This window comes from Amaranthus tricolor, chromosome 2 (assembly GCF_026212465.1).
Source record: "Amaranthus tricolor cultivar Red isolate AtriRed21 chromosome 2, ASM2621246v1, whole genome shotgun sequence".
Taxonomy (NCBI): Eukaryota; Viridiplantae; Streptophyta; class Magnoliopsida; order Caryophyllales; family Amaranthaceae; genus Amaranthus; species Amaranthus tricolor.
In genome coordinates this window covers 4,050,073-4,074,611 of record NC_080048.1, presented here as the reverse complement: position 1 = coordinate 4,074,611, position 24,539 = coordinate 4,050,073, and the positions used below count along the sequence as shown (strand labels likewise).

Genomic DNA, 24,539 nt, shown 5'->3' with positions numbered 1-24,539 from the left:
ATATCTCCAAATACTTTAAATCTTAGAGCAACGATGGTACCATGATGCTTAAGGTGTCCGATTGTATATCAAATATAACCTTCTGAATTAAGAGGCTTAGAATATTAGTTTACACTAGAAGTCCTACGAGCAATCCGATGAGCAACTACGTTACGTTCACGCAAGCAAAAATTATTAGATTCACCTACAAAACTAAAAGAATTTTCGAATATGCTCTTAACAATTATATAATTAATTGTTTTTAGGCCTTTAAAAGGAAATTTATATTTTTGATCAGCTCATATTAAGAAACAAACTATGATAAACCCGAGTTTCTAAATACTCTAAAGCAAGAGTTGCATAATTCAGAATAAAGAAAAACTCTATCGAATAATTTAGTTAGTGAATATATAACTTTTCAAACAAAAGTAACTATAATAGAAGTCATTATTTTATTTTTTTTTTCTTATTAGTTCAAAGATTTGAAACAACTAATTATAATGGCTCATAATTACTTGGTGACTCTTGTGTAGAAGTGTTTATTGGGGAGAAGCCCTGTTTAAAGCCTTTAAAAGTTTGTTCTACTTTGTAACTCAAGAACTCTACACTAGAATTTGGCATCCCAATTATCTCTACTGTCTTATTACCAGAACAAAACTATCATCAACACATTATTATGAAATTTACAAGAGAATCACACCATTTTTTAAGAAGAAAGCAGATATAAATTTAGATAGAGTTAGGATACATCAAAAGAACAATATGGACGTTCAACCTCTTCTAAACGAGAAGGAGAAGAACTCCCAGTAGAAAATAAAATAAAAGTTTACATTATTACAAGCTGATGAAAAACTGAAATTAAATATAGTCGATGCGGTTTCGAGAACTTTGTATAGAGTGCACTGCACTGTTGAGGATCTGAATTCTAGCCTAGTGGGAGAGGCAGTCAACAAGGTGTAGCTTGTGTTTAGGGACTTGACTAACGTACTTTATTTGGTTTCAGCTTGGGGACTCCCTGCAAAGATCACCTAAGAAAGCACATCTATCTCTGATTCGTAGAGAACCTGAAATACCTTTCATTGCTACTTTCGAGTCAGAAATAATCGAAAAACTCAGTCCAAGAGAAAATGAGCAACCTTAAAACTATAAGCAATCGCTGAAATTTCAACCATGTTGGAATCAAGAACAAAGGCGGAGAGGAAAAAAGAGGAATGCCAAGGATCACAAACGGAAAAACATACCACTTTTTTCTTTCACTCATTTCCTATCTAAAATGCAATCCAAATATATACTCAAACTCTAGCCGGTAATACTAAAAGCATCATCTCGATGAATACTTTTCTATACATAATTTTTCTTAGACATATACTCAAGTCAATAATACTAAATCACACCTCTAATATTTTTAAGGCATTATTGTTTGTGGCCACTTAATACTAAAAATACATACTCTAGCATATTATACTAAAAACGAAATTAATTGATCAATATTTTAAATTTGTGTTTAAGTTACATTTACATCAAACGAAATTACTTAAAATGGAAATCTATATGCATTGCGTTTAAGTTAAATAAGCGTTGAGAACTTTTTCAAGAGAGGGGTTAAATTTAGAAAAGTTATGAGAAAAGGGGCTACAATATGCAGTGGCAACAATCAAAAGTGAGTATTTTATATAGAAAATTGTAATTAGTAAAAAAATTAAAGGAAGTATAAGTACTCTCTCTCCATCCCACGAGTTTTGGTTGACTTTTTAGTTTGTCAAATATCAAAAAATGTCTTTTGGGTAAATGTGTTTAAGTCAGCTAAATAGCTGAATGTAAAGCGAAAAAAAAAAAACTTACTTTAATTTGAATAGCTTTTTATTAGTTTTTAGCTCTTTTGACCATTTTTCTCTAATAAACATTCGATAAGTATAAACAACTCTATTAATTAGAAAAAAATCAATACTAATCAATCAAACAAACCAAATAAACCAACAAAAAAGTCATCAAACATTCTTAAAATATGGTCCACTTAAGACCCCTCTATGTCTCCTAGCTTTATTTTTAACTTTCTCCACCATTTAGCAATAAAAAGCACCAATTAATATCAAAAGACCCAAAAAGGGAATCAGATTAATCATTTAAAAATCAAAAAATAAACATGAGCAATTGCTATCACTTCATCAGCATCGTTGTGATCCAATGAAACCATAAAAGGAACGTGTGTTTTCCTAACTAATATTGCTTCTGTCTCTTTAAATTTATACTATATGACATAAAAAATGTGAAAGTTTTGAAGTTATTTGGTGCTATTTGGTGCAAAATAAGTAAGTATTCTTCTGTTCATCATAAAAGGTAGGAGCAGTAATATTTTATACTCTGATAAAAGTACTTCTCTAGTGCTGTAGTGCACATAGCATCAGATTCAGGGTAAAGCTCATAAAGCACTACATAGGAATATTAGAAAAGTAATATTCCTATGTTCATCAAATTAATAATAATTCCATCACTTCTTGGAAATGTGGATTCTCTTAACACAAATATCGCCTTATTGTTCATTAAAAATTACCTCAAAAGTATTTAAATGCCAGTGATTAAAAGTCTTCCCCATCATCTTACTGTACTAGTCAGCTCCTATGTTGTAAACTAGTTTTTTTTTTTTTTTTTTTTTTTTTTTTTTTTTTTTTTCTTACACGGGTAGAGTATTCAATCCGTACAGGTAAGGGGAGAGGGAAGTAATCCCGCCTATTGATGGGGAGAATCAAACCCTGTTATAATGATGAAAAGAAGAACCCTCAACCACCAGGCTAAATCATAATTCTATGTTATAAACTAGTCTTACTATACTTTAAACTTCAACTACTTGCTGATTAGGGAATCTAGAGAAGTAGTTATTAGAAGTGTAATAGAGTAAGTCTCATTTTTTGACGCAAAACTTATACTTAAAAATGTTGCAATTAAGTGATTTATTAAACAAAATGTTTTAATGTATCCAAAAATCTCAACTAGTACTACTAGCATCAGAGCATCACAATTCATAACCCTTATTAGCTCCATAAAGACAGTAAAGAAAAAAAATTACATATGCCACAACGGTTAAAATGTCATACATTAAAAGTACTCTCTATGTCCCATTAAATTTATGAAAAACCTCTCATTTCAATTTACTTAATGTAGCAAATACAAAAGAACAAACGACTATCTTTTAATTGCTTACAAGAGTTTCTCATGTTTTCAATTTATTTTTTTATGCATTGTTGGAAAGAATTATGCCCCAATAATTAAAGTATACTTTTTTGTGCATAATTTTATTTATTTCTGCCACATCTTGGTTCTAGCTACACAAATCTCCAAATTCATTGGGTGATATTAAAGCCAATTTGTCAAAAAAAAACTGTTTCCTTTGTTACAGGTTTTCTAAGGCAACTAAATCTTACTGCTGCAATTTGTCTATACCAATTTTTTTTTGGATTATAGAATAGGCTGAAGGAAGAAAAAGGCTAAGTGAAGTTCGATTCCAGGACCTTACCAGAAAAAGGAGCTACTTGCTCGAACTGAAATAAATGCCCTCAAAAAACTAACTCCTAGATAAAAAGGTAACTATTTTCTTTCTATTTTCTTTGGCTGTGCTGGTCTGTAGGTAGTATTTATTATACTAGTTGCCTGAGTTTCATAAGCTCTAAAGGATTGGTTTTATATATCAGCACGCTGTTCACCTCTATGCAAAGTTGATTGTTTATTTAGTATTTGGTAGTAAACGAGTAATTTTATGCTAATTTTCCTAGTATTGAACAGATTTTTGTTAAAATTTCATGTAACATTCCCTGTAAAGATTACAAGACTCATTAGTGATGTTTTGACTCCTTTCGTTTGAAGCAAGTGTCTCCATCACTGTTAAGGAACCAACTCAACCAAAAGCTTAAGCTCATGGTTGAAGCTCTAAGTTATGTTATATACTCTATCACGCTCCCTCACACGAGATCCCTTTAGGCCCGAAGTGTGGATTCCACTTGAAATAAAGAGTGCATGAGATTCAAACCCGTGACCTAAGCTTCTGATCCCACGTCAAGTTTAGTAACCAACTCTACAAAAAGTTTAAACTGATGGTTCAAACCTAAAATAGTATTATAAACTCCATCAATCACATCTCTATCAATTTCACCAAAAAAGGTATCTTATTTCTCTATTTAGAAAGCTATTTGTAGTTCATATACTTTATTTAAATCACACAAGAATCCCCAACTTTAATTTTTACTCACCAATTTACATTTTCTTAAAATTTGTTCAAAACGTAAATCAAACATTTGCTCTGAAACGTAGGGAGTATAATCCAACCAGAAAATGGTTTCACTACATAAGGTTTTCTTTTTCTTCAAGATTTTTTCTTTATTTTTGGTTAAATGCAGAGCTAAGGGAGCTGAAAATCAAAATGGAGGATCTGTGGACTCTATTTTGTGGGCAATGTGACTCTACAAGTAAAGGTACAGAGCCCTGTAGTCGTCAGTTTGTATTTGTCACTCATCCTTCTTCATGTATCAACCATGCTTACATGGTTTGCTTTGATTTAGTACTTCTAGCAATCCTCTTATTTGACTTCATTTCCAAAAGTTCATCCCAGAAACTCGATCTACAAGTTAATCATAGACAATTATCAGTTCTACAAAAGGTATCCGCTGTCTATAACAGCTGTTTGGGACTTGTTTGTATGGGCTTAGGTATTTTTATTTTAGAGGAAAAGCTAAGAACTGATCATTCCATTTCACCAGTCCATTGGTGGAGTCTATTTTTCTTGCATGGAGTTACATGGTTATTACTTGGACTAAAAATAGGACTTAACGGAGGAGAGTTTTTCCACACTTCCCCATATCAAATCTTGTCCATTTTATCTTTACTCTGTGCCGGGTTTTTCGGTTTTCTGGCTCTTTTTGCTACCTTAGTGAATCATGAAAGACTAACAGTTAAGGTTGCCTTAGATATTATGTCTTTCCTAGGAGCAGGTTTGCTTTTGTTCTGTACTTACAAAGGGTACAAAAAGGAAAGAATGGATAACAATGGGAACGAAACCCTTTACACTTCTCTAAATGCAAAGACAAATGACAATAAAGAAACTGGTTTAGCTACCCAAGTTACCCTGTTTTCCTCAGTAGGGCTACTCAGTGAACTGTCATTTTATTGGTTGACACCATTGTTGAATATGGGTAGAGTAAAGACTCTCCAGGAACATGATGTACCAAAACTACGAGATATAGATAGAGCAGAATCATGTTACTTACAGTTTTTCAATCAATTGGATAAATATAAACAATCTGATGAATTGCCGTCAGAATCCTCGATCTTGCGGGCTATAGTTGCATGCCATAGGAGGGAGATTCTGATTTCAGGGCTCTTCGCGCTATTGACGATACTTGCGGTGTCAGCTGGACCAATATTGCTGAATTCATTCATTGAGGTTGCTGATGGTAGAGAAGATTTCATATATAAAGGCAATCTTCTGGCCATTTCAATTTTCCTTTCCAAAATCATAGAATCTTTGTCACAAAGGCAATGGTACTTTCGGAGCAGATTGGTTGGTCTGAAAGTCAGGAGCACGCTCAGTGCTGCAATTTACAGGAAGCAACTAAGATTATCAAATGTTTCCAGAAGGAGGTACTCTGGTGGCGAGATAATGAATTATATAGACATAGATGCTTACAGGATTGGAGAATTCCCTTTTTGGTTTCATCAGATTTGGACTACAAGCCTCCAGCTTTGTTTTGCATTAGCTATAATGATAAATGCAATCGGACTGTCAACCATTGCATCACTAGTAGTAATTGTTTTGACAGTGCTTTGTAATGCTCCTGTTGCCAAATTACAGCACAAGTTCCAAAGTAAGTTGATGTTTGCTCAAGATGATAGACTTAAGTCTTGCTCAGAAGCTCTTGTGAACATGAAGGTTATATGCCTGGGAAACTCGCTTCAAGAATGTAGTCGAGGCATCGAGAAAAGTAGAATGTAAACGATTATCAGCAGTTCAGTTACAAAAAGGATACAATTGTTGTCTGTACTGGGCATCACCTGTATTGATCTCAGCTGCAACGTTTGGGACATGTTATTTTCTCAACATTCCTCTAAATGCCAGCAATGTTTTCACCTTTCTCGCCACTTTGAGACTGGCGCAAGTTCCAATCAAGACCATCCCTGATGTCATTGGTGTAGTGATTCAAGCCAGAGTTGCATTTGCACGAATTGTGATGTTTCTTGCAGCACCAGAGCTCCAGAGTGAAAATATCAGAATGAAGAGCAGTATGAGCAGCACAAATCATGCAATTCTGATAAAAAAAGGAAATCTTTCATGGGATTTGAATCCCACAAAACCAACGCTGAGAAACATAAATCTAGATGTTCATCCTGGTGAAAAGGTAGCTATATGTGGTGAAGTTGGCTCAGGAAAATCAACATTGTTAGCAGCTATGCTTGGAGAAGTTCCATATATAGAAGGAGTTGTAAGTTCCATGGACAATCCTATTTATTCATATAGTCCTGCTGAAAATCTATATACTACATGACAGTATAATTCTATACATGAATGTTTTCTCTTACAGGTGGAAGTTTATGGGAGGATTGCTTATGTTTCACAGACAGCTTGGATCCAAACAGGGACAATACGAGAAAATATCCTTTTTGGGTCAGCCATGGACGATCATAGATACCAAGAAACTCTCCAGAAATGTTCATTGGTTAAAGACCTAGAACTTCTTCCTTACAGTGACTTGACTGAAATTGGGGAGTGAGGAGTTAATCTAAGTGGTGGCCAGAAGCAACGAATTCAACTTGCACGTGCATTGTACCAAGATGCTGACCTTTATCTTTTAGATGATCCATTCAGTGCTGTCGACACACACACCGCCACAAGCCTCTTTAATGTAACTCTTGACCCTTGGAAAATAAATTCTACACTTCCCACATCATCTTAATTTGTACATTATGACAGGAATATGTTATGGAAGCGCTTGCTGACAAGACCGTGTTGCTTGTGACACACCAAGTTGATTTTCTTCCTGCATTTAATTGTTGTTGGGTAAGTCTTCCATCACCTTTCTGATGCAAATAATGACATACAGAATTACTTGCTAAAGCTTACAAGTATTTTTGTATAGCAAGTAAATATTGATAAAATGAAATAAATTGTTCATATTTGCAGCTGATGTCAGATGGGGAAATCCTTCACTCAGGCACTTACCATGACTTATTAGCTTCAAGTCAGGATTTTTTTAACCTTGTAATGGCACACAAAGAAATTGTTGGTGTTAAAGCAATGCCAGAAGTAAGCAAATATAAAAGACATAACAATTTTGCAAACAAGAGTGAGATATCTATTAATGCTGGGAACCAGTATCAACCCTTGAAAGGAAAACAGTTGATTAAACAAGAAGAAAGAGAAGTTGGAGACACTGGTTTTAAGCCATACTTGATACATCTGAATCAAAATAAGGGTTACTTTTACTTCTTTATTCTTGCTCTTGCTAATCTTATCTTTGTGACCGGCCAGATATTACAAAACACTTGGATGGCATACGGCATTGATAATTCACATGTCAAAAAATCAACATTAATTATGGTTTATATCATAATTGGGTTCTGCTCGATTTTCTTCTTACTCATTAGATCTTTTTCAGCAGTCACATTAGGGATGGAAACATCAAAATCTTTATTTTCTCAGTTGTTAAACTCTCTCTTTCGTGCTCCAATGTCATTCTATGATTCTACGCCCCTCGGAAGGATAATAAGTCGAGTGAGTATAAAGTTTTAAAAACATTCACAACAGTGATCCACAATTATGTATTAATTGATATTAAAATGAATAATCAGCACTGCTTAAACTATGCAGATTTCATTGGATTTGAGCATCACAGATCTTGATATCCCCTATAACATCATGATAACCTTTGGAGCTACTGCAGTTGCATACACTAATTTATTAGTACTGGCCATAGTTACTTGGCAGGTCTTGTTTGTAGCAATACCAGTAATCTACCTGGCAATACGATTGCAAGCAAGTGTTTCAAATATCTTTCACAATATAACTTTCCTTGTAATCCTATAGGTCATCTACATAGTCCAAGAAACTACTTTTAAGCAATAAATTTCAGGCCGCACTAAGTAACAAGGATAAGCTATGGTGTAAGATATGTTCTTTATGCTAGTATTGATATTGCAAATTTCAAAACATAATTAGTCAATGAATCATGTGCACAGCAATATTACTTTGCAACAGCAAAAGAGTTGATGAGAATCAATGGTACAACCAAGTCTTTGGTTGCAAATCATTTGGCTGAATCTGTAGCTGGGGCCATGATAATTAGAGCTTTTTCTGAGGAAGATCGTTTCTTCACTAAAAGTCTTGATCTCATTGATACAAATGCATGCCCATACTTCCATAACTTTGCCGCTAACGAATGGCTAATACAGAGGATCGAGACCCTCAGTGCCACTATTCTAGCAACAGGAGCACTGTGCATGGTTTCCCTTCCACCTGGGACTTTTAGCTCGGGTGAGAAATTCTACTTTCTCTCATGTCAGAATTAAGCCGCAAATTTTCTAACCAAACAGCCAATTCTATATTCTAATTTGACTAATCATGCAGGCTTCATTGGAATGGCATTAACATATGGTCTTGCACTAAACATGGCTATGGTTAACTCAATTCAAAATCAATGCACATTAACTAACTATAGCGTTTCTGTGGAGCGGCTTAACCAGTACATGAACATACCCAGTGAAGCTCCTGAAATCATCAAAGACAAATGTCCACCACAAAATTGGCCATCAATTGGTAAAGTAGAAATATGCAATTTGCAGGTGAGTCTTTTATTCATTCAAATTGACATTTTGAGCAAAAAAGGCAAGATATTAAGAATTTCTGTATGCATAACAGATAAGATATAGACCAGATACACCCATGGTTCTTAAAGGAATCAGTTGTACATTTGAAGGAGAAGATAAAATTGGTATTGTTGGTAGGACTGGCAGTGGGAAGTCTACACTAATAGGGGCCTTGTTTCGCTTGGTAGAACCAGCTGGAGGGTCAATACTAGTTGATGGCATTGATATATGTTCGATAGGACTTCATGATTTACGATCAAAACTTGGGATTATTCCCCAAGATCCTACCCTCTTTAATGGCACTGTAAGATTCAACTTGGATCCGTTTTGCAAACATAATGATGAAGAATTATGGGAGGTACAGTTCCTCTCTCTTCAACCATATCTAAAATGTGAACTTTTGTATGCTCAATTCATCCCAACTTACTATTTGTCTTCTCTTAAGGTGCTTGGAAAATGTCAGCTCAAAGAGGATGTCCGAGAGAAAGAACATGGCCTTGATAGCTTAGGTAAAACTCTTCTTATGAACACTGCATAACAATCCTTTTCACTATTAGAATTGCATACATTAGTTCTTCACGTAATTTTTACTGAACTTTTTTTTGTTGATCGTAACCTATTATGTACAAAATATCTAGAACCCTTTTCTGATGATCAACTAAAGTTTAGGATATACAAAAGAAAAAAGAACTCAACTGATTAGAAAACTTAATTTCCAAATCATAACTGATGTATTCTTTTTTTTTTTATTATTATTATTGAGTGAAGAAAAAATGGCCTCGGGTTATTTACAGACTTTGGTAACACTATCTTCAAATTAGAAAAATCTACTCTAACCATCAAATGATCACCTTATTGTTCTAATAGACTATAGCAACAGTCATAAAATAGGATCAAGTTAAGTAATTATATTGATCAAGGTTAAGGTATGCATAAAGTGCCTTGAAGGATAAATTTTTAAGAAAATATAATGTTTTAAGAAATTTTATATATAGGAAGTAGAAATCAATGAACTTCCTTTAAATTGATACAAAAATCACTGATACGTTACACCAAATGAGTATAACCCTTATTGTACTTCACTTCTTACATTAGTCGTTGAGGAAGGATCAAATTGGAGTATGGGACAGAGGCAACTATTTTGTCTAGGTCGTGCTTTATTGAGAAGAAGCAAGGTTTTGGTGCTTGATGAAGCGACTGCATCAATTGATAATGCAACAGACATGGTTATTCAGAAAACAATACGAACAGAGCTAACAGAATGTACTATGATCACAGTAGCCCATAGGATACCAACCGTGATAGACTGCACGAAGGTCCTTGTCATTAGTGATGGTAAGTTTTCACTTATTCAAGCAGAATTGCAACAAATTATGGAGCTCACTCTAAAAGATGCACCAGATTAATAAGGATGAGATTAAGAGCTAAAACTGCTTGTTGATAATCTAATGTGATGCTTCTACAGGAAAATTGATGGAATATGATGAACCAGTGAAACTAATGAAGAAAAAAGGTACACTATTTGGCAACCTGGTGAAGGAATATTCGTCTCATTCCGATTGTGCGCATCAGTCACATTGAAACCAAAGACAGCAAAAAAGTATATTGATAAAAAAAAAAAAGAAGAACTTGGCTATCATCAATGTTTTTCCTTTCAAGTCATATTCTCATATGCAGTATGGACTACCGTAATGAATAAATTTTTGGGTAATGATGTAGAATTTGGGGTGGAGAAAGCCTTGTATTATTCAATAAACATAACCACTACTTCCATTGTTCCTATTCTAAAGGTGCCACATCTTTTAAAACAAACTTAGAACATAGATGTTTCCTTATGCCCACAACAACAACATTGACATGAATCAAAAGATGAGTCATAAGTTATACTCGTCCTCCACGTGAAATCTCCTCATACACGCATTTCAATTGTCTACCATCTCAAACGGTATATCCAAATTCTTCATATCATTATCCACTCCTTCCCTCTAAGTCATCTTCAGTTCTCCCTCTCAAACCGTATATCCAAATTCTTCATATCATTTTTCACTCCTTCCCTCTAAGTCATCTTCAGTTTTCCCCTCTTTCTAGTCCACCACGTTTTAATTTTCTATCTTTAGTTCTTCACTGATTCGCCAATACTCTATCATTATAAATGCCCGAACCATCTAAAATGTTCTTTTCATCTTATCCTCAATATATGAAATGCCTCAACATTTACTTATACTTCTATTTTCATATCAAAATTCTATGCCTCGTTATTTTTGTGTATATAGTCCAATCCCCAATGCTTGAAAACAATATAGGCACTAGTCTTATAACAAAACTACTCTCTTTGTCCCAAATTAGTCAGGAGTAATGGAGTATCATATTAATACGTCTAGTATTCAAGCCCTAATTAAGATAAACTTTGCATAGTCCGAGGTCCACCTAACAAAACAGCGATTTAACTGATTATACAAAGCAATCAAGATTGAACTATGGAAGAATAACAAGCATACAACAACATCAACAACAATGGTGGAGCCTTAATAAAGTAATATATAATTTCCAATGGTTGTTTGCATAAATTTAAAGATTAACTAGCATGCTAATTTCAAAGAAGAAGATTGAAACTCAGTAAAATATAATTGAATTTCAAGAAATTATACTATGAAAGCTCGAACAAAAAAGTTGTATAAGGTGATGAATACATACATTACCTGTTACCGTGGTAAGTGTAATGATTCCACCAAAACACAGACACAATCACACACATAGAATTTCAGAACACTAGAAATTCGAAAGCTGAAAATAACAAACCACAAATTAACCAAAAAAAATAAAGAAATAGAACTGAAAGAATATAAAGTAATTTTGATACGTTAATATATAAAATTCTTCAAGGATTAAAGAGAGAATCAACACCTTAAAAATAGTTCAAGCATGATGAAGCAATAATGCCTGAAAATGCAGAGGATTTAACGAATGAATCTGTATGGACATCTGAAGATCATAGGAGGATAACGAGGGATGGGAGAATTGGGGATGCGAAAAGTTTGAGGTATATCTCCCTCCCTGATCTCTGATATGGCACTAGAAAAAACCATATTTCACGCTCACTATTATGTACTACCGTCTGTCTCCAACGATTTGCAACCGATAGATATTTAAAACGATACGATAATGAATTTGACTCGATTTTAAAATATATTTTTTTTGGTAAAATCAATGTAGATGTTAGATTCAGTTAAGTTTCAATTTTAAATCAATATGATAAGCTAAATAAATATTTGACTTTTTAATGTGAAGTCAAAGCTTATACTTCATACCACTATTACATGATTTACTAATCTACTGATAAATCGCAAATTGAAAAAAGTAAATTATAGTTGATTCCACTAATTTCTTGATAAATCGCAAATTGAAAAAAGTGAATTATAGTTGATTTTGAACTATCTCAGGGTCATTTTCGGCAAATCACGAATTCAAAAAACAAATTATATAGCAAACACTACTTCGTACAAATCAAATATATTGCAATAAAGAAAATACAACAAAAAAAATCTAATATTATCGACTACTTTTGCTCGGCCTGCCAAGGGTTAAGCTTGAAGAGGACTCCTCATTTTCTACAAGCAATTTATATTACACTAAATCATACAAATCAAATATATTGCTATAAAGAGAATACAAAAAAAATTCGAATATTATCGTCTACTTTTACTCATGTTGTGAGTGGTTGAACTTGCAGAGGACTCCTCATCCTCTGAGAAGGCATCTCTTGAAAGATATCGGAATTGATACCTCATCACATATGGTGGTGAATGCAAACACTAGAGGAGACAAAAGTAAGAATAACATACATAGAAAGAACGAATGGCGTTGAAAGGAGAAATATAGTTGGTTAATAATGCGATGATAATGATAGTAAAGAATAACAAATGAAGATAAATTGGGCCAAGATACAGGCCGTTTAAATAGATACTCAACTAATCGGGTATCCGGCTTTTCGAGTATCCGAAATGTCGGATACCCAATTATTAACACCCCTATCTTATACAAGTCGTGCTTGAATGGCCTACGTGCTAGCCCAACTCATTTCCATATTGACCATCCTCTTTCATTTCTTCTGAGAGACGTTTCTCATGCCCAATCCAACAAAACTTAATGCATATTCTACCTTTACCTTTATAGATCGATCTAATTAGAGATTATCTCTCAAAAAGACCATCTCTATTTGTGATTTCCTTTATCATCCATTCTCAATGGGCCACATGGAACGCTAACTAAATCAATTGACATCAAACACAACCCACCATTCTAGCCCAAATCATGCTCATCTCAAAAATTCCACAATACCAGAAATTGGATGATCAATCAAACTAAAGCAAAGAATTCAATGAACAAAACAAACACAATCAAAAATGTTATCCATTTCTCTCTCTAACACTCTCAACCATTCCACTCTCACAACCAAACACACATTCTCTTCCCTTTTCCTTTCATCATCTACCCTCCATAGCCAGACCTCCACATACGCATTAAAATTCCTCAAAAACCCATCTTTTTCCCATTTCTCAAGAAATTTTCCAACTTTCTTACCAAAATCTTCAAACCCAGAATCAGAACCAGAGGTTTCTACAACAGTTGAAGATGAATGGCTTAGTAGATTGCCTGATAAGAAGAAACCTTTGTATGCCCATAGTTTACCTTGCATTGAAGCTTGGCTTAAAAGCTTAGGGTTTTATCAAAGTAATGAAGATAGAGCTGTTTGGTTTATTGAAAAACCTGAATGGCATGCTCAACTTTCACTTGATATCACTGATCTTTACATAAGGTTTGCATTTCTTTGATGTTCCTTTGTGGGTTATTTTTTGTTGTTGAAAAGTTAAATTCTTGCAATTGTTTGGATTTTTTGATTGGATAATTTGAGATTATCCATTATATAAATGAAGGGTGTTGAAATTTATTTATAGAAAGCAATGAAAAGGTGTTTTTTTTGTTATTGGAAGTCAAAAAAAGAAATAATTTGATGGAAATGAATGAAAAGGAAATGTTCTTGTTTGGTTTATTGAAAAACCTGAATCATGCGCAGCTCATACCATTGGTCTTTACATAAGGTTTGCATTATTGAGAATCATCTTTTCGAAAAGTTCAATTTTGGCAATTGTTTGATTTTTCATTGATTGGATATTGAAATTTGTTTGTGGAATGAAAACAATGAAATGGTTTGATGGAAAGGAATGAAAAAGTGATGTTCTTCCATGGCATATTGAGGGAAAGAATTGAAATTGTTTGTTGGGAATGCATTTAAATTGGTTTATTGAACATGATGTATGATGCTTAAGAATGTTATCCAAAATTGTTGGAACTGAAAAAGCTATAATTTGTTGGGAATTGTAATGTGGAAGGGGGAAATGATAAATGTAGGCTTGGGCTTGTACATAACAAGACCTGCATAAGAAGAGAATTGACTGCACACAAATATCCGATGACGTTCCATCCTAAACCACGAGTTTTGGAGGAGCAGCCCATCAAGCTTATATGTTAGTCATTAGTCAACCTCTCTCTAATTGTTTGATGTGGGATACATGTGTTATTTTTTCAACAGTAAAGAAATGGAGGGATCGGATTTCTGTCATTTGGATACAAATAGGAGAAGGTAGCGGATTGGGGGGAAGTGGAATTAGAAGAGAGAACTCCTTCACAATTTTAAGAAAACAAACCCTTCCAATATTGAAAGGTTTTAGAAGGAAAATACACCAATCTTCCCTCTCCTCGCCTACCCTCCCTTCCCTTCCCTTATCTTCCTTTCCTTCCAAAAACATTATCCAAATAGTGTCAGGGTCGTTTACATGAACCATAAATTAGTCCAAGACTCCAAGTGGTTGTCGACATAAATTTTCTTTCTCCATTCCTTCCTATTATCTACCGTGTAAGGGGGTCAAATGTGCTGATTTTTTTGTTTTTGAACTTGGAATCAGTTTACCCAGCTTTTTTTTATCCTTCAAGATTTCAGGATTCACCTTTCTTTCCTTTTTTAGATGTTGCACATTTCATATAACTTTATGAGAATATTTTTAATATATAGGATTTGAACCTAGTGAATCCAAACCTTTCCCCCTAATATCATGGGAAGGTTCAATGAAAGGAAGAGATGATTAGCAGATCTAAGATAATTACTTCCATTCAAAACCTTATTAAATACAGCAAGAACAGTGCCAAATCCTTGATCCTAATGATATGGAATCGGATACGTGAATTAAAACTAATCAACGTGAGAGATTGTTGCTAACAAAGAATTATTGATTGTTAGTCTTAATAGAAATTGACATTATCAGTATGTCGCCTAATTGGAGGCTTACTGAATAAATTGAGAATCATATGCTTGAAAACTCGAGCTTACATGTAAATTGCAAAAGCTTCCTCACCTCGTGCTACAACTCCAAAGGAATCTTTCCTTGTTGGAGTAACCATATTTTACAAGTTGTTAAGGCTATTTAGTACTTATTGTTTTTGTTGATTTTTTCCAGTGAAAGTGAGTAAGCAGATCTATGATGTTTCCTCATACATTATGAATGAACTGAATTTATAGTTCATCTAATACACTCTACCTCACATTACTCCAAATGAATTTCATTGTTTTTTTAAGTTTTTAGACCCAAAATGAAAGGTTGTTTGAAGAAAGTGAAGCCGAGTAGTATATGTATTATGGGCATGTGGTTGCTCAAGACTCAAGAGTCAAGACCATTTAGTTGTTTCAAATTAAGTATCCAATTGAACTATGGTTCATATGGTTATGTCATAGCGCAAAAATGTGGTTTCGATCGCGATTTCAGTTACGATTTCATAAGGGCTATCACAGTCAATGCGATCGTCTTGTAGTTGTCTTGGTCTATATTTTGGTTGCAAACTCGCAATAAGCTCAAAAATCCATGCAGAAAAAACTATTGAACTATCAGCCCGTTTGATAACCGGTACTAAAATTTAGGTAAGAATATCTCTTGATAAATTTAATAAACATACTTATTCTCCTTCAAGTCTTCAATAAGCTCATTTTCTTCTCAAAATTTATTCCAATGCATTACTACTTGAACGTGTAGTATTAGGGGTAATAAAAAATTGTGAAAAAAAAAAACCGTTTTATGATCAAACTTTCATTACCATAGCAATGACATGATACATATTATGAAAATTTACACTACAAATATTCTCATTACCACCAATTAATACCATTAACCAAACGGGCTGTATGAATTGTGGTGTTGGAATTTTCTTTTAATATATTTTTATGGTTATAAACCACAATTTTGCATAATGTTATTGTATATTTATGCATGATATTCGTTGATTTTCATTTGCTTATGAGGCATAACTCATCTGAAAACTGTCAATTTATAAGAATACGTTCTTCTTGTAGATATTTGAAGAGTGGATCTGGTAATCTAGAAAAAGACATAGAGAGGAGATTCAGTTATGCCCTTAGTAGAGAAGACATCGAGAATGCTGTACTTGGAGGACCGTAAGAAATGAATCCTCGATTCATCTGCTCGTATAGAAACTTTTGTAAGCCATATGCTGATTCATTAGTTTGTTGAAATCGATTTTCATTTTTTTGGCGATTGTACACGCTTGAAATCCATACATGCTCTTCGCAAAACATTAGATATGCTATTAACACAGATGAATGAAAACGAGTTTTTGGATCAATTCTTCGAGAATCATATGCGTTCGAATACAACAATTGGACAGCCTTGTATGTCCTGTTTCTTTGTCTCTATTTATTGATGTTTTTCGATTCAAATGTGTTCATTGTGGCTGACCTGCTATGTGGATATGCGACCAATATTCCTTGACGAGTTGTCCAAATAGTGAACCTTTGTTTTTCATTAGCTTTCCTGGCTCATCGTACTCGATCAACTTTCCTGTAACAGGATCGGTACACTAAATTTTTAGCATTTGATCTTGTCCTGGTGATCTAAAAGATTGTTTCGGGTTTTTTGAATTTTGTTATGTCGGTTTTGCTTTAGACTTATTGAAAAGAAAAGAGGTGGAACGTACCATCGCTGATAGCAAGGACCTTTGTGCAGTCCATCACTGTCGGTATCCTGTGGGCTACAGTAATCACTGTGGAATCTGCAAATTCCGCTCTGATTATCTTCTGTAGGATCATGTCGGTCGCATTATCAATGGAGGCAGTTGCTTCATCGAGTACTAAGACCCTGCTTTTCCTTAGTAAAGCACGCCCTAGGCAGAATAGTTGTCGTTGTCCCATGCTCCAATTTGATCCATCCTCCTCAACTGTCGGTTAACATTTTGTGTTCAATCGTTGAGGAAATCGGTTTTTATGAGTTATCCTAGCTATGAGTATAACGACTCACCTAAGGAATCCAAAGCCTGTTTTTTGTCTTTGATAGCTTCTATAAGTTGACATTTTTTGAGTACCTTTTCAAGAACACAGAAAACTTTGAATGAGGAAAAATGTGTAATTGTGTAAAAGGCTCATTTGCAATAAACAGGGAGGGGGATATACCTCCCATATTTCCTCGTCGTTATGTTGACTTAATGGATCCAGATTGAGCCGCACGGTGCCATTGAAGAGAGTAGGATCTTGAGGGATAATCCCAAAACGTGACCTTAGATCGTGAAGTCCTATGGAACATATATCAACACCATCAACTATAATTTTTCCGTCTGCTGGTTCCACCAAACGAAACAATGCCCCTATTAGGGTAGACTTCCCACTGCCGGTTCTTCCAACAATACCGATTTTGTCACCCCCTTCAAATGTGCAACTGATTCCATTAAGAACCAACGGTGTATCTGGTCTATATCGTATCTGTATTGTACAAAAAATGTTTAGTACTTCTATCTCACAACTATCCAAAACTTGTTGGTTTAAACGAAAATACCAAGATTATCACCTGCAAATTGCATATCTCCACTTTACCGGCCAATGGCCAGTTTTGTGGAGGACGGTTGTCTTCAACGACTTCTGGAGCTTCACTTGGTATATCCATGTATTGATTAAGCCTCTCCACGGAAATTATCTGGTTGGCCAATGTGCATTGTGTTTGAATCGAGATAACCATAGCTAAATTTAGCGTGAGACCATATGATAGCGCCATTCCAATGAATCCTGCATTATCGGTTGTACAAGAATTGCTTTAAAGAAGTGCACCTAGTACATTGTCATTTTTTTCATACCAAGCAAGATAGAGATAATATTCTACCTGGGCTAAAAGTCCCATGAGGAAGCAAATCCATACACAATGCAGCAGCTCCTAGCACAGTGGCACTAAGGGTTTCAATCCTTAGGATCAACCATTCACTAGCGGCGAAATTGTGGAAGAACGAACTTGCATTTGTATCTATAAGATCTAAAATCTTAGCAAAGAAACGATCTTCCTCCTTAAAAGCTCTAATTGTCGCTGCTCCAGCTATTGATTCGGCTAAATGGTTTACGATCAAGGACTTAGTTGTACCGTTGAGCCTCATCAACTCTTTTGCAGAAGCAAAGTAGTATTGCTGTCAACAATTTTCTTGGATTAATCAGTTAAGCTTAACTTTAACATTTAAATTCAGAAAATATATTTCTTAGTCTCTTTGAATTTGCTACATAAATTTCGAAAGACACTTAATAACAAATAAAGAGTTTACCATATTTAGAATGATTTACTATTTAGTTCTAGTATTTGGAAGCATCATATCAAGATAAGTTATAAAGTGAAAGGACAAGAACTGTTTATTCGAATCATTAGGTTAGATGATTACGATCGGTTCAAATTTGGGTCTTGTGTGTATGTTGCTTTTTATATAATTGTTAGTCTATTTTATATATCGGGTCAAATAAGGTTTGGTTATAGGGTCATGTAAATATTGAGTCATCAAGTCTGTTTTGAATATTTCTAGAAAGGACAATGAAATCAAAAGCTATTAAACTATATGTGGGATATCCTTAAAAACTTACTTGTAATCGTATAGCCAGGAAAACCACAGGTACAATAACAAACATGACTTGCCATGTAATGACAGCCAACACTCCTAAAGTAACATACGCCATGAGAGTCGCTCCGAAAGCTATCTGTAAGCTAAAGGGGATATCCACATCAACGATGTTCAAATCAACTGAAATCTGCACGATTCAATAAAACAAGATGAAAATTTAAGATCGAAAATTTCGTGATGATTATAGCAACTTCAAGTGCATACACACCCGACTTAGTATCCTTCCGGTTGGTGTAGAGTCATAGAACGACATTGGAGCACGAAATAGAGACTTTAGCAACTTGGAAAACAAAGCTTTTGATGATTCCAACCCTACTTTAGCTGTTGCAAGAGAATTAAACAGCACAAATACTGTCATTCCTGTGCCAATTATGACATAAAATACCATCAATTTCGATTGACTCATTTGCGGGTTATCCACACCCGAAGCCATCCAAATGTTCTGTAATATCTGGCCGGTCACCAAGGCGACACGAGCCAGGGCTGCAATCGAAAAATAGATATAGCTTTTCTTCTGATTCAAGTATGTCGAGTAAGGCTTAAACCCAGTGTCTCCGACTTCTCTTTCTTCGAGTTTGATCAATTGTTGCCCCATCAGATTTTGATCTAAAAGCTCAATATTGGGTGTCGTATGCTCTGAAGTAGAGTTGCTTGGTCCTTTAGATTTGCTAACTTCAGCTAAGTTTTCGGTACCAACTGTGTGTTTGTGCGCGTTTACAAGGTCGAAAAATTCTGGACTTGAAGCTAATAACTCGTTGTAAGGCCCTGCGCGCCGAATTTCTCCTTCCGACATCAGCTGGAACCAAGAAGAGTTATCTATGAATATATGCATAAATGTAGAGACAGACATCTTTGAAGGTGCATATAACAATTTATGTAGAGCAAAATCTTTCATGGGTGATGATTTTGAAGCATATACTAATACTAGATCCTTCAAAACTCAAGACAGTGGTCAGACAGATTTTTGGGTCGTGTTATTTTCGGATTAGGTTAGCTTTGGGTTGGATCTTCGATTTTGATTGGTTTTGGTTGACCCAATGAGTCAAAGATTCTAAAAATTAATTTCTTGCTATTAAAATATTTTCGAAAAACCACTTTGTTTTTATAAAAATGACCAACATGTCGTTTTAAAGATTTTGAGAAACAGATAGAAACGCAAATACAAAAATTGACTATATATAGTGGGTTCTGGTCAAAAAATGATGATATGGAATTGAAATTTTTTTTAAATGGAAAACAGGTCAAAACTAGGGGTGTACATTCGGGTGTTCGGGTATGTTATCTCCAGTCAAGTTAATCACGATTCTTGTGTGTATGTAAATATCTTGACAATAGTTGTTTTGGGTCGAGCCAAGTCACACTTGATTTCGTTTAATCGTGGCAATTTTGGACAACTATGGTCAAAATGGTTGAATTTGATCCAGTTTTTTCTAGTTTTTTTCAGTTCAAATTATTTCCAAGTTAGGAGTTAAAATTTCAAGATTGTAAGTTGTAACCACTAGTTTTGGTCGGATTTCGGGTCTGATCAAAATCGACAGGTTTAACCAATACTCACCAAACATAAATGAAACGCAGGAAGAAAATCAACTTGGTGTGTCACAAGCAAAACAGTCTTCTCAGAAAGAGCTTCCAAAACATAATGCTGCAACAACACAAACAGGTCACATACTAGTTTTAAGTTCATATTGATCAAATGAAAAACTCAATGGTTAAGGGCTAGTTCTTACATTTAAGAGGCTAGTTGCAGTATGCGCATCAACAGCACTGAATGGATCGTCCAAAAGATAAATGTCCGCGTCTTTGTACAATGCGCGAGCAAGTTGAATTCGTTGCTTTTGACCACCACTTAGATTAATTCCTCGTTCCCCTATTTCAGTCATGTCACCACAAGGAAGAAGTTCAAGGTCCCTTACCAATGAACAACACCTTAAAGTTTCTTGGTATCTAAGATCATCCATGGCCGAACCAAAGAGAATGTTCTCGCGTATTGTGCCTGATTGTATCCAAGCTGTTTGGGAAACGTAAGCGATCCTCCCTGAAACATCCACCTATATTAGGAAAATGTACAACGTTATAAGCAACTTTTTCATTTTGTCTTAAAAGCAGCTTTTTGGCCAGCTGAAAAACCATTTACTAACCGACCAATAAGCTAAAAACGAACCAAAAGGCAAACACGTGATAACCAACTAAGGCTGAAGAAGTAGCTTACAATTCCGTCTATGTAAGGTAATTCTCCAAGAATTGCGGCTAGTAATGTTGATTTTCCAGAGCCGACTTCACCACATAACGCAACCTTTTCGCCTGGATGAACATCTAGATTAATGTTCCTCAGTGTCGCCTTTGACGGACTCACTTCCCAAGAAAGATTCGCAGACTTCATCACAATGGCATGTCCGTTTATGTTGGTCATACTTTTCGCCTTCCTAACATCTTCAATTTGAAGCTCTGGTGCAGCTAAAAACTTCACAATTCGTGCAAACGAAACCCTTGCATGAATCACCACACCAACTGCAACAGGGATAGTTCTAATGGGCTCTTGAACAAGACGCAAAGTCGCCAGAAAGGTGAAAACATTGCTAGCATGTAAACGAATTTTAAGGAAATAACATGCTGCAAATGTAGCACAAGGAACCAACAGAGGAGATGCAAAGAACAAGAAAAAATTGAATGCATTTTGCCATTGCACTTTGGATAGCCATTTAAACTCCATATTCCTCGCTCCGACTACTCCATCCTTGAAATGAGTCTCCCACGCGTACATTTTAAGCACCTTCATGTTCACAAGAGCCTCCGAGAAAGCCTTCAGCCTCTTATCTTGCGCGACTATCAATTTCCTTTGATACTTCAACAATAATTTGCCAAAGGGCGCGTTAAAAATCATAGTCAAAATGATTACTACTAGAGACGCGATGGTTGCAAGTCGAACCGATTGAATCATAATAACCAAAGCTAAACAAAGCTGAAGACCGGTTGTCCAAGTCTGATGAAACCAATACGCGAACTCTCCAATCCTATAAGTATCAACATTCACATAATTTATTATCTCACCTCCTAAATGCATCTTCCTAGAAACATTTGATAATCTCAATTGCTTCTTGTAAATTGCTGCTATCAACAAGGAACTCACTTTGAGACCAATCAATTTACTTCGAAAAAACGATTGCCTTTGTGACAACGATTCCAAGATCTTACATAGGAAGATCGAAAAGGCGAGAACACACCCTTTAGATATGTAGTCCTTTTTATAGTCTGCAAACTTAATGAAGAAATAGAGCAAAACCGGCCCAGCTGACATAGTGATCGTTTTCAAAAGCGCAAAGAACCCTGAAATCAAAATTTCACTCTTGTGGCATTCGAGTATTGCCCACAAGAGTGAGGATTCCGAAGGATATGTAGGAAGCTTATGTTTATTCGATTGCTCGAGAAATTGCAAGTAACACAATTTTGCTGTATCGATGTCTCGTAGTTTTGGTAAATCATGTTCATTGAGAGTTTTGTTCTTACCCATTTTCATTAGGGGATTCAACCAACAGAATGACATTTTACTTAGAAATCCAGCTTTAGCAAATTTTGTTACTTGAACAGTTGGAATTTCAATTTGGCTGTTGGTTTCCATCATTTTAAGCTGATTTCCTCTCTGCATTGTGTAGAATTATTACAAAAAAACAATGTGTAAAACAATATAAAATTCTAATAATCATTTGCATATGGGGTTAATTGCATAATTAATCAAATGATAATCTATTATCAAGTACAATTGTAATCAAGAGCACATGCAACTGATACTGAAACTGACCTCATATTGTTTAAAACAATTTTGACTGTTTGTTACAGCATATAAAATATCTTCACTACTCAATCATCAACATAAGCTTTTGGTTGAGTTGGTCTCTTAAAATAGTATCGGAAGTCAATATGATAAGAAATTACAGGTTCGAATCTCAACCATTACTCACTTAAAGTGAGAGGGATTGTGTTGCATCCATACTCCTGGCCCTAAAAGCTCTCGGGTGAGAGAACGTGTTAGAGCATATTAAGATATAAAGTGTATATATAACTTAAGGTGATGGTGCGTCAAAAGACCAGTCTATAGTTAGTTGAGGGATTGAAATTATAGCTACTGTAGCAGCTTTACAAACTGACATTTTTCCAGAAAAGAAAGAAGCTATACATAGTACATACCTGATACCTATGTATGGTGGATAGTACTATATCAAGAAATCCCACAAACTTTCTGATTATCTACCAACATGTAAAAATATTTCTAAGCAGTTTTTATGGGTTTTTATAGATTATGATTAGGAACTGTATATGTTATAAGAACTTGAGCAATATTATTATCTCTATTTATATACTAATCCTCTGTCCCGGTCAAGTATAGCTGAGAGAAAATTTGTGATTTTTAAGAAAAAAGTAAATAATACTGATATTAGAAGATTGTCTAGGAATAAAAATAATGCGAAAAATAAATAATTGAAATAATAATTGATACAAAATGAGTGGGACAGATGACGTATATAGGGTGTAAGTAATTTGGTGAAAAATCGATCACCGAACCAAACCAAATCGAATAACTAATTTGGTTTTACTATATTTTAAATTTGGTTTGGTTTGGACTGACTTTTAACTATAATTTGGTGTTCGTTTTTAACTTGGTCTAGGGTCCAACAAAACCGAAAAAACCAAAATGTTAAAGGCATGTTATATCTTTCATTTGATTTGTTTGAATTTTTACTTTATTTTTACATTTTTGTTAAAAGTTTTTACTTATTCAAATTAAAAACCCTAGAATTATTAATATCTATTTTGGAGCTTTAGAAAGAATAATTTTGAATAAAATACATGCAAATTTGATTTTCGGTGCAAAATATACAAATCGGTGCAATTCGGTCTATTCGGTTCAATTTGGATTGGCATTTTAAAATTCGGTTTGGTTCAATTTGGATTATAAATATTATGATTTAGATTTAGACTGAAAATATCAAACCAAATTTTATTCGATTTAATTTAAATTTGTATCGAATCCAAATCAAAAACCAAACTTTCACCTACAGATTATATATGTTAACACAAACCAATTACGTTAATTTTATAAGACAGTTCATAAATCACAATAATACTAATATTTATTTTATATTTTAAAAATACTATTAGTGCAAAAAGAACTACCATAGTGTTGACTGTTAGATAAGTCATTTCGAAGGAAACAAAAGGGTAAACATTATTAAAGATGAGTGCTTAGTGAACTGTTAGGTTATATACTAAAATAAATCAATGATACATCACGTGTGTAAAAAAAACCGCCATTGTTAAAGATATTGTCTATTTATCTCGTAAGGAAATCAACTCAATCAAAACGTTAAACTGATAATTAAGACTTTAGTTTATATAATATATTTAAATACACTATTTTATATAAGAGCTCTTTATGCTAAAAATGTAAATAACACATATCCTTTTTATATCTGGCGTTCACTATTTACTGTAAATGAAAAATAATTGAAATTAAAACATATAACTTTTGTTATACTGATTTTAATATTATATTAAAGAATAAATTCAGCTAAAAATTTAAGCATATGGACGCTTTAGACTAATTTTATATGCTCTAGCATGTTTAGCCATCAAAACTTTTAAAAACATATTGAATCTTATAAGATGAAAAACCATTTTCTTTAAGAGAAAATATTAATAGGTGTCCAACTGCCAATGTGCCAAATGGAAGA

General features: G+C 34.4%; 2 protein-coding genes, 1 long non-coding RNA gene and 1 pseudogene across 5 annotated transcripts; 2 read left to right on the top strand and 2 right to left on the bottom strand.

The window, feature by feature from the left end:
• The first annotated feature begins 4,390 nt into the window (after positions 1-4,390).
• Positions 4,391-10,980, top strand: LOC130805076 (ABC transporter C family member 10-like; annotated as a pseudogene).
• On the bottom strand, positions 4,459-12,417 carry LOC130805077 (uncharacterized). Of its 2 annotated transcripts, XR_009040138.1 has the most exons (6): positions 11,731-12,417; positions 11,526-11,610; positions 7,184-7,219; positions 5,654-7,001; positions 5,235-5,558; positions 4,459-4,588 (listed from the first exon to the last, which is right to left on the bottom strand). It is a non-coding gene; the product is annotated as an uncharacterized LOC130805077 (long non-coding RNA). The 2 variants fall into 2 exon arrangements; XR_009040137.1 differs by lacking the exon at positions 7,184-7,219 and having other exon boundaries at positions 11,521-11,610.
• A 715-nt stretch (positions 12,418-13,132) lies between these two features.
• On the top strand, positions 13,133-16,515 carry LOC130805075 (uncharacterized). The gene is made up of 2 exons (XM_057669693.1): positions 13,133-13,642; positions 16,226-16,515. Exons 1-2 carry the CDS (start codon positions 13,230-13,232, stop codon positions 16,329-16,331), a joined length of 519 nt encoding a protein of 172 aa, XP_057525676.1. The 5' UTR covers positions 13,133-13,229; the 3' UTR covers positions 16,332-16,515.
• Positions 15,928-23,118, bottom strand: LOC130805074 (ABC transporter C family member 10-like). 2 transcript variants are annotated; one of them, XM_057669691.1, is made up of 13 exons: positions 22,996-23,104; positions 22,610-22,809; positions 21,023-22,450; positions 20,541-20,861; positions 20,369-20,455; positions 19,022-19,609; positions 18,776-18,940; positions 18,039-18,333; positions 17,730-17,944; positions 17,339-17,644; positions 17,187-17,250; positions 16,867-17,106; positions 16,396-16,730 (listed from the first exon to the last, which is right to left on the bottom strand). In XM_057669691.1, exons 3-13 carry the CDS (start codon positions 22,430-22,432, stop codon positions 16,615-16,617), a joined length of 3,807 nt encoding a protein of 1,268 aa, XP_057525674.1. In that variant the 5' UTR covers positions 22,433-22,450; positions 22,610-22,809; positions 22,996-23,104; the 3' UTR covers positions 16,396-16,614. The 2 variants fall into 2 exon arrangements, with proteins under 2 accessions (XP_057525675.1, XP_057525674.1); XM_057669692.1 differs by lacking the exon at positions 22,610-22,809 and having other exon boundaries at positions 15,928-16,730; positions 22,996-23,118.
• Between the last annotated feature and the right edge of the window lie 1,421 nt (positions 23,119-24,539).

Bases quoted from the DNA above. Each gene is read 5' to 3' on its own strand.
- LOC130805074 (XM_057669692.1), bottom strand. From the start codon at position 22,432: ATGATGGAAACCAACAGCCAAATTGAAATTCCAACTGTTCAAGTAACA. The intron at 20,456-20,540 runs GTAAGAACTAGC...GTGTTGTTGCAG, and splicing joins CTGCAACTAGCCTCTTAAAT to CATTATGTTTTGGAAGCTCT. The intron at 19,610-20,368 runs GTGAGTATTGGT...TCTTGGTTCCAG, and splicing joins CTGCGTTTCATTTATGTTTG to CTGATGTCGGAAGGAGAAAT.
- LOC130805075 (XM_057669693.1), top strand. From the start codon at position 13,230: ATGTTATCCATTTCTCTCTCTAACACTCTCAACCATTCCACTCTCACA. The intron at 13,643-16,225 runs GTTTGCATTTCT...TTCTTCTTGTAG, and splicing joins ATCACTGATCTTTACATAAG to ATATTTGAAGAGTGGATCTG.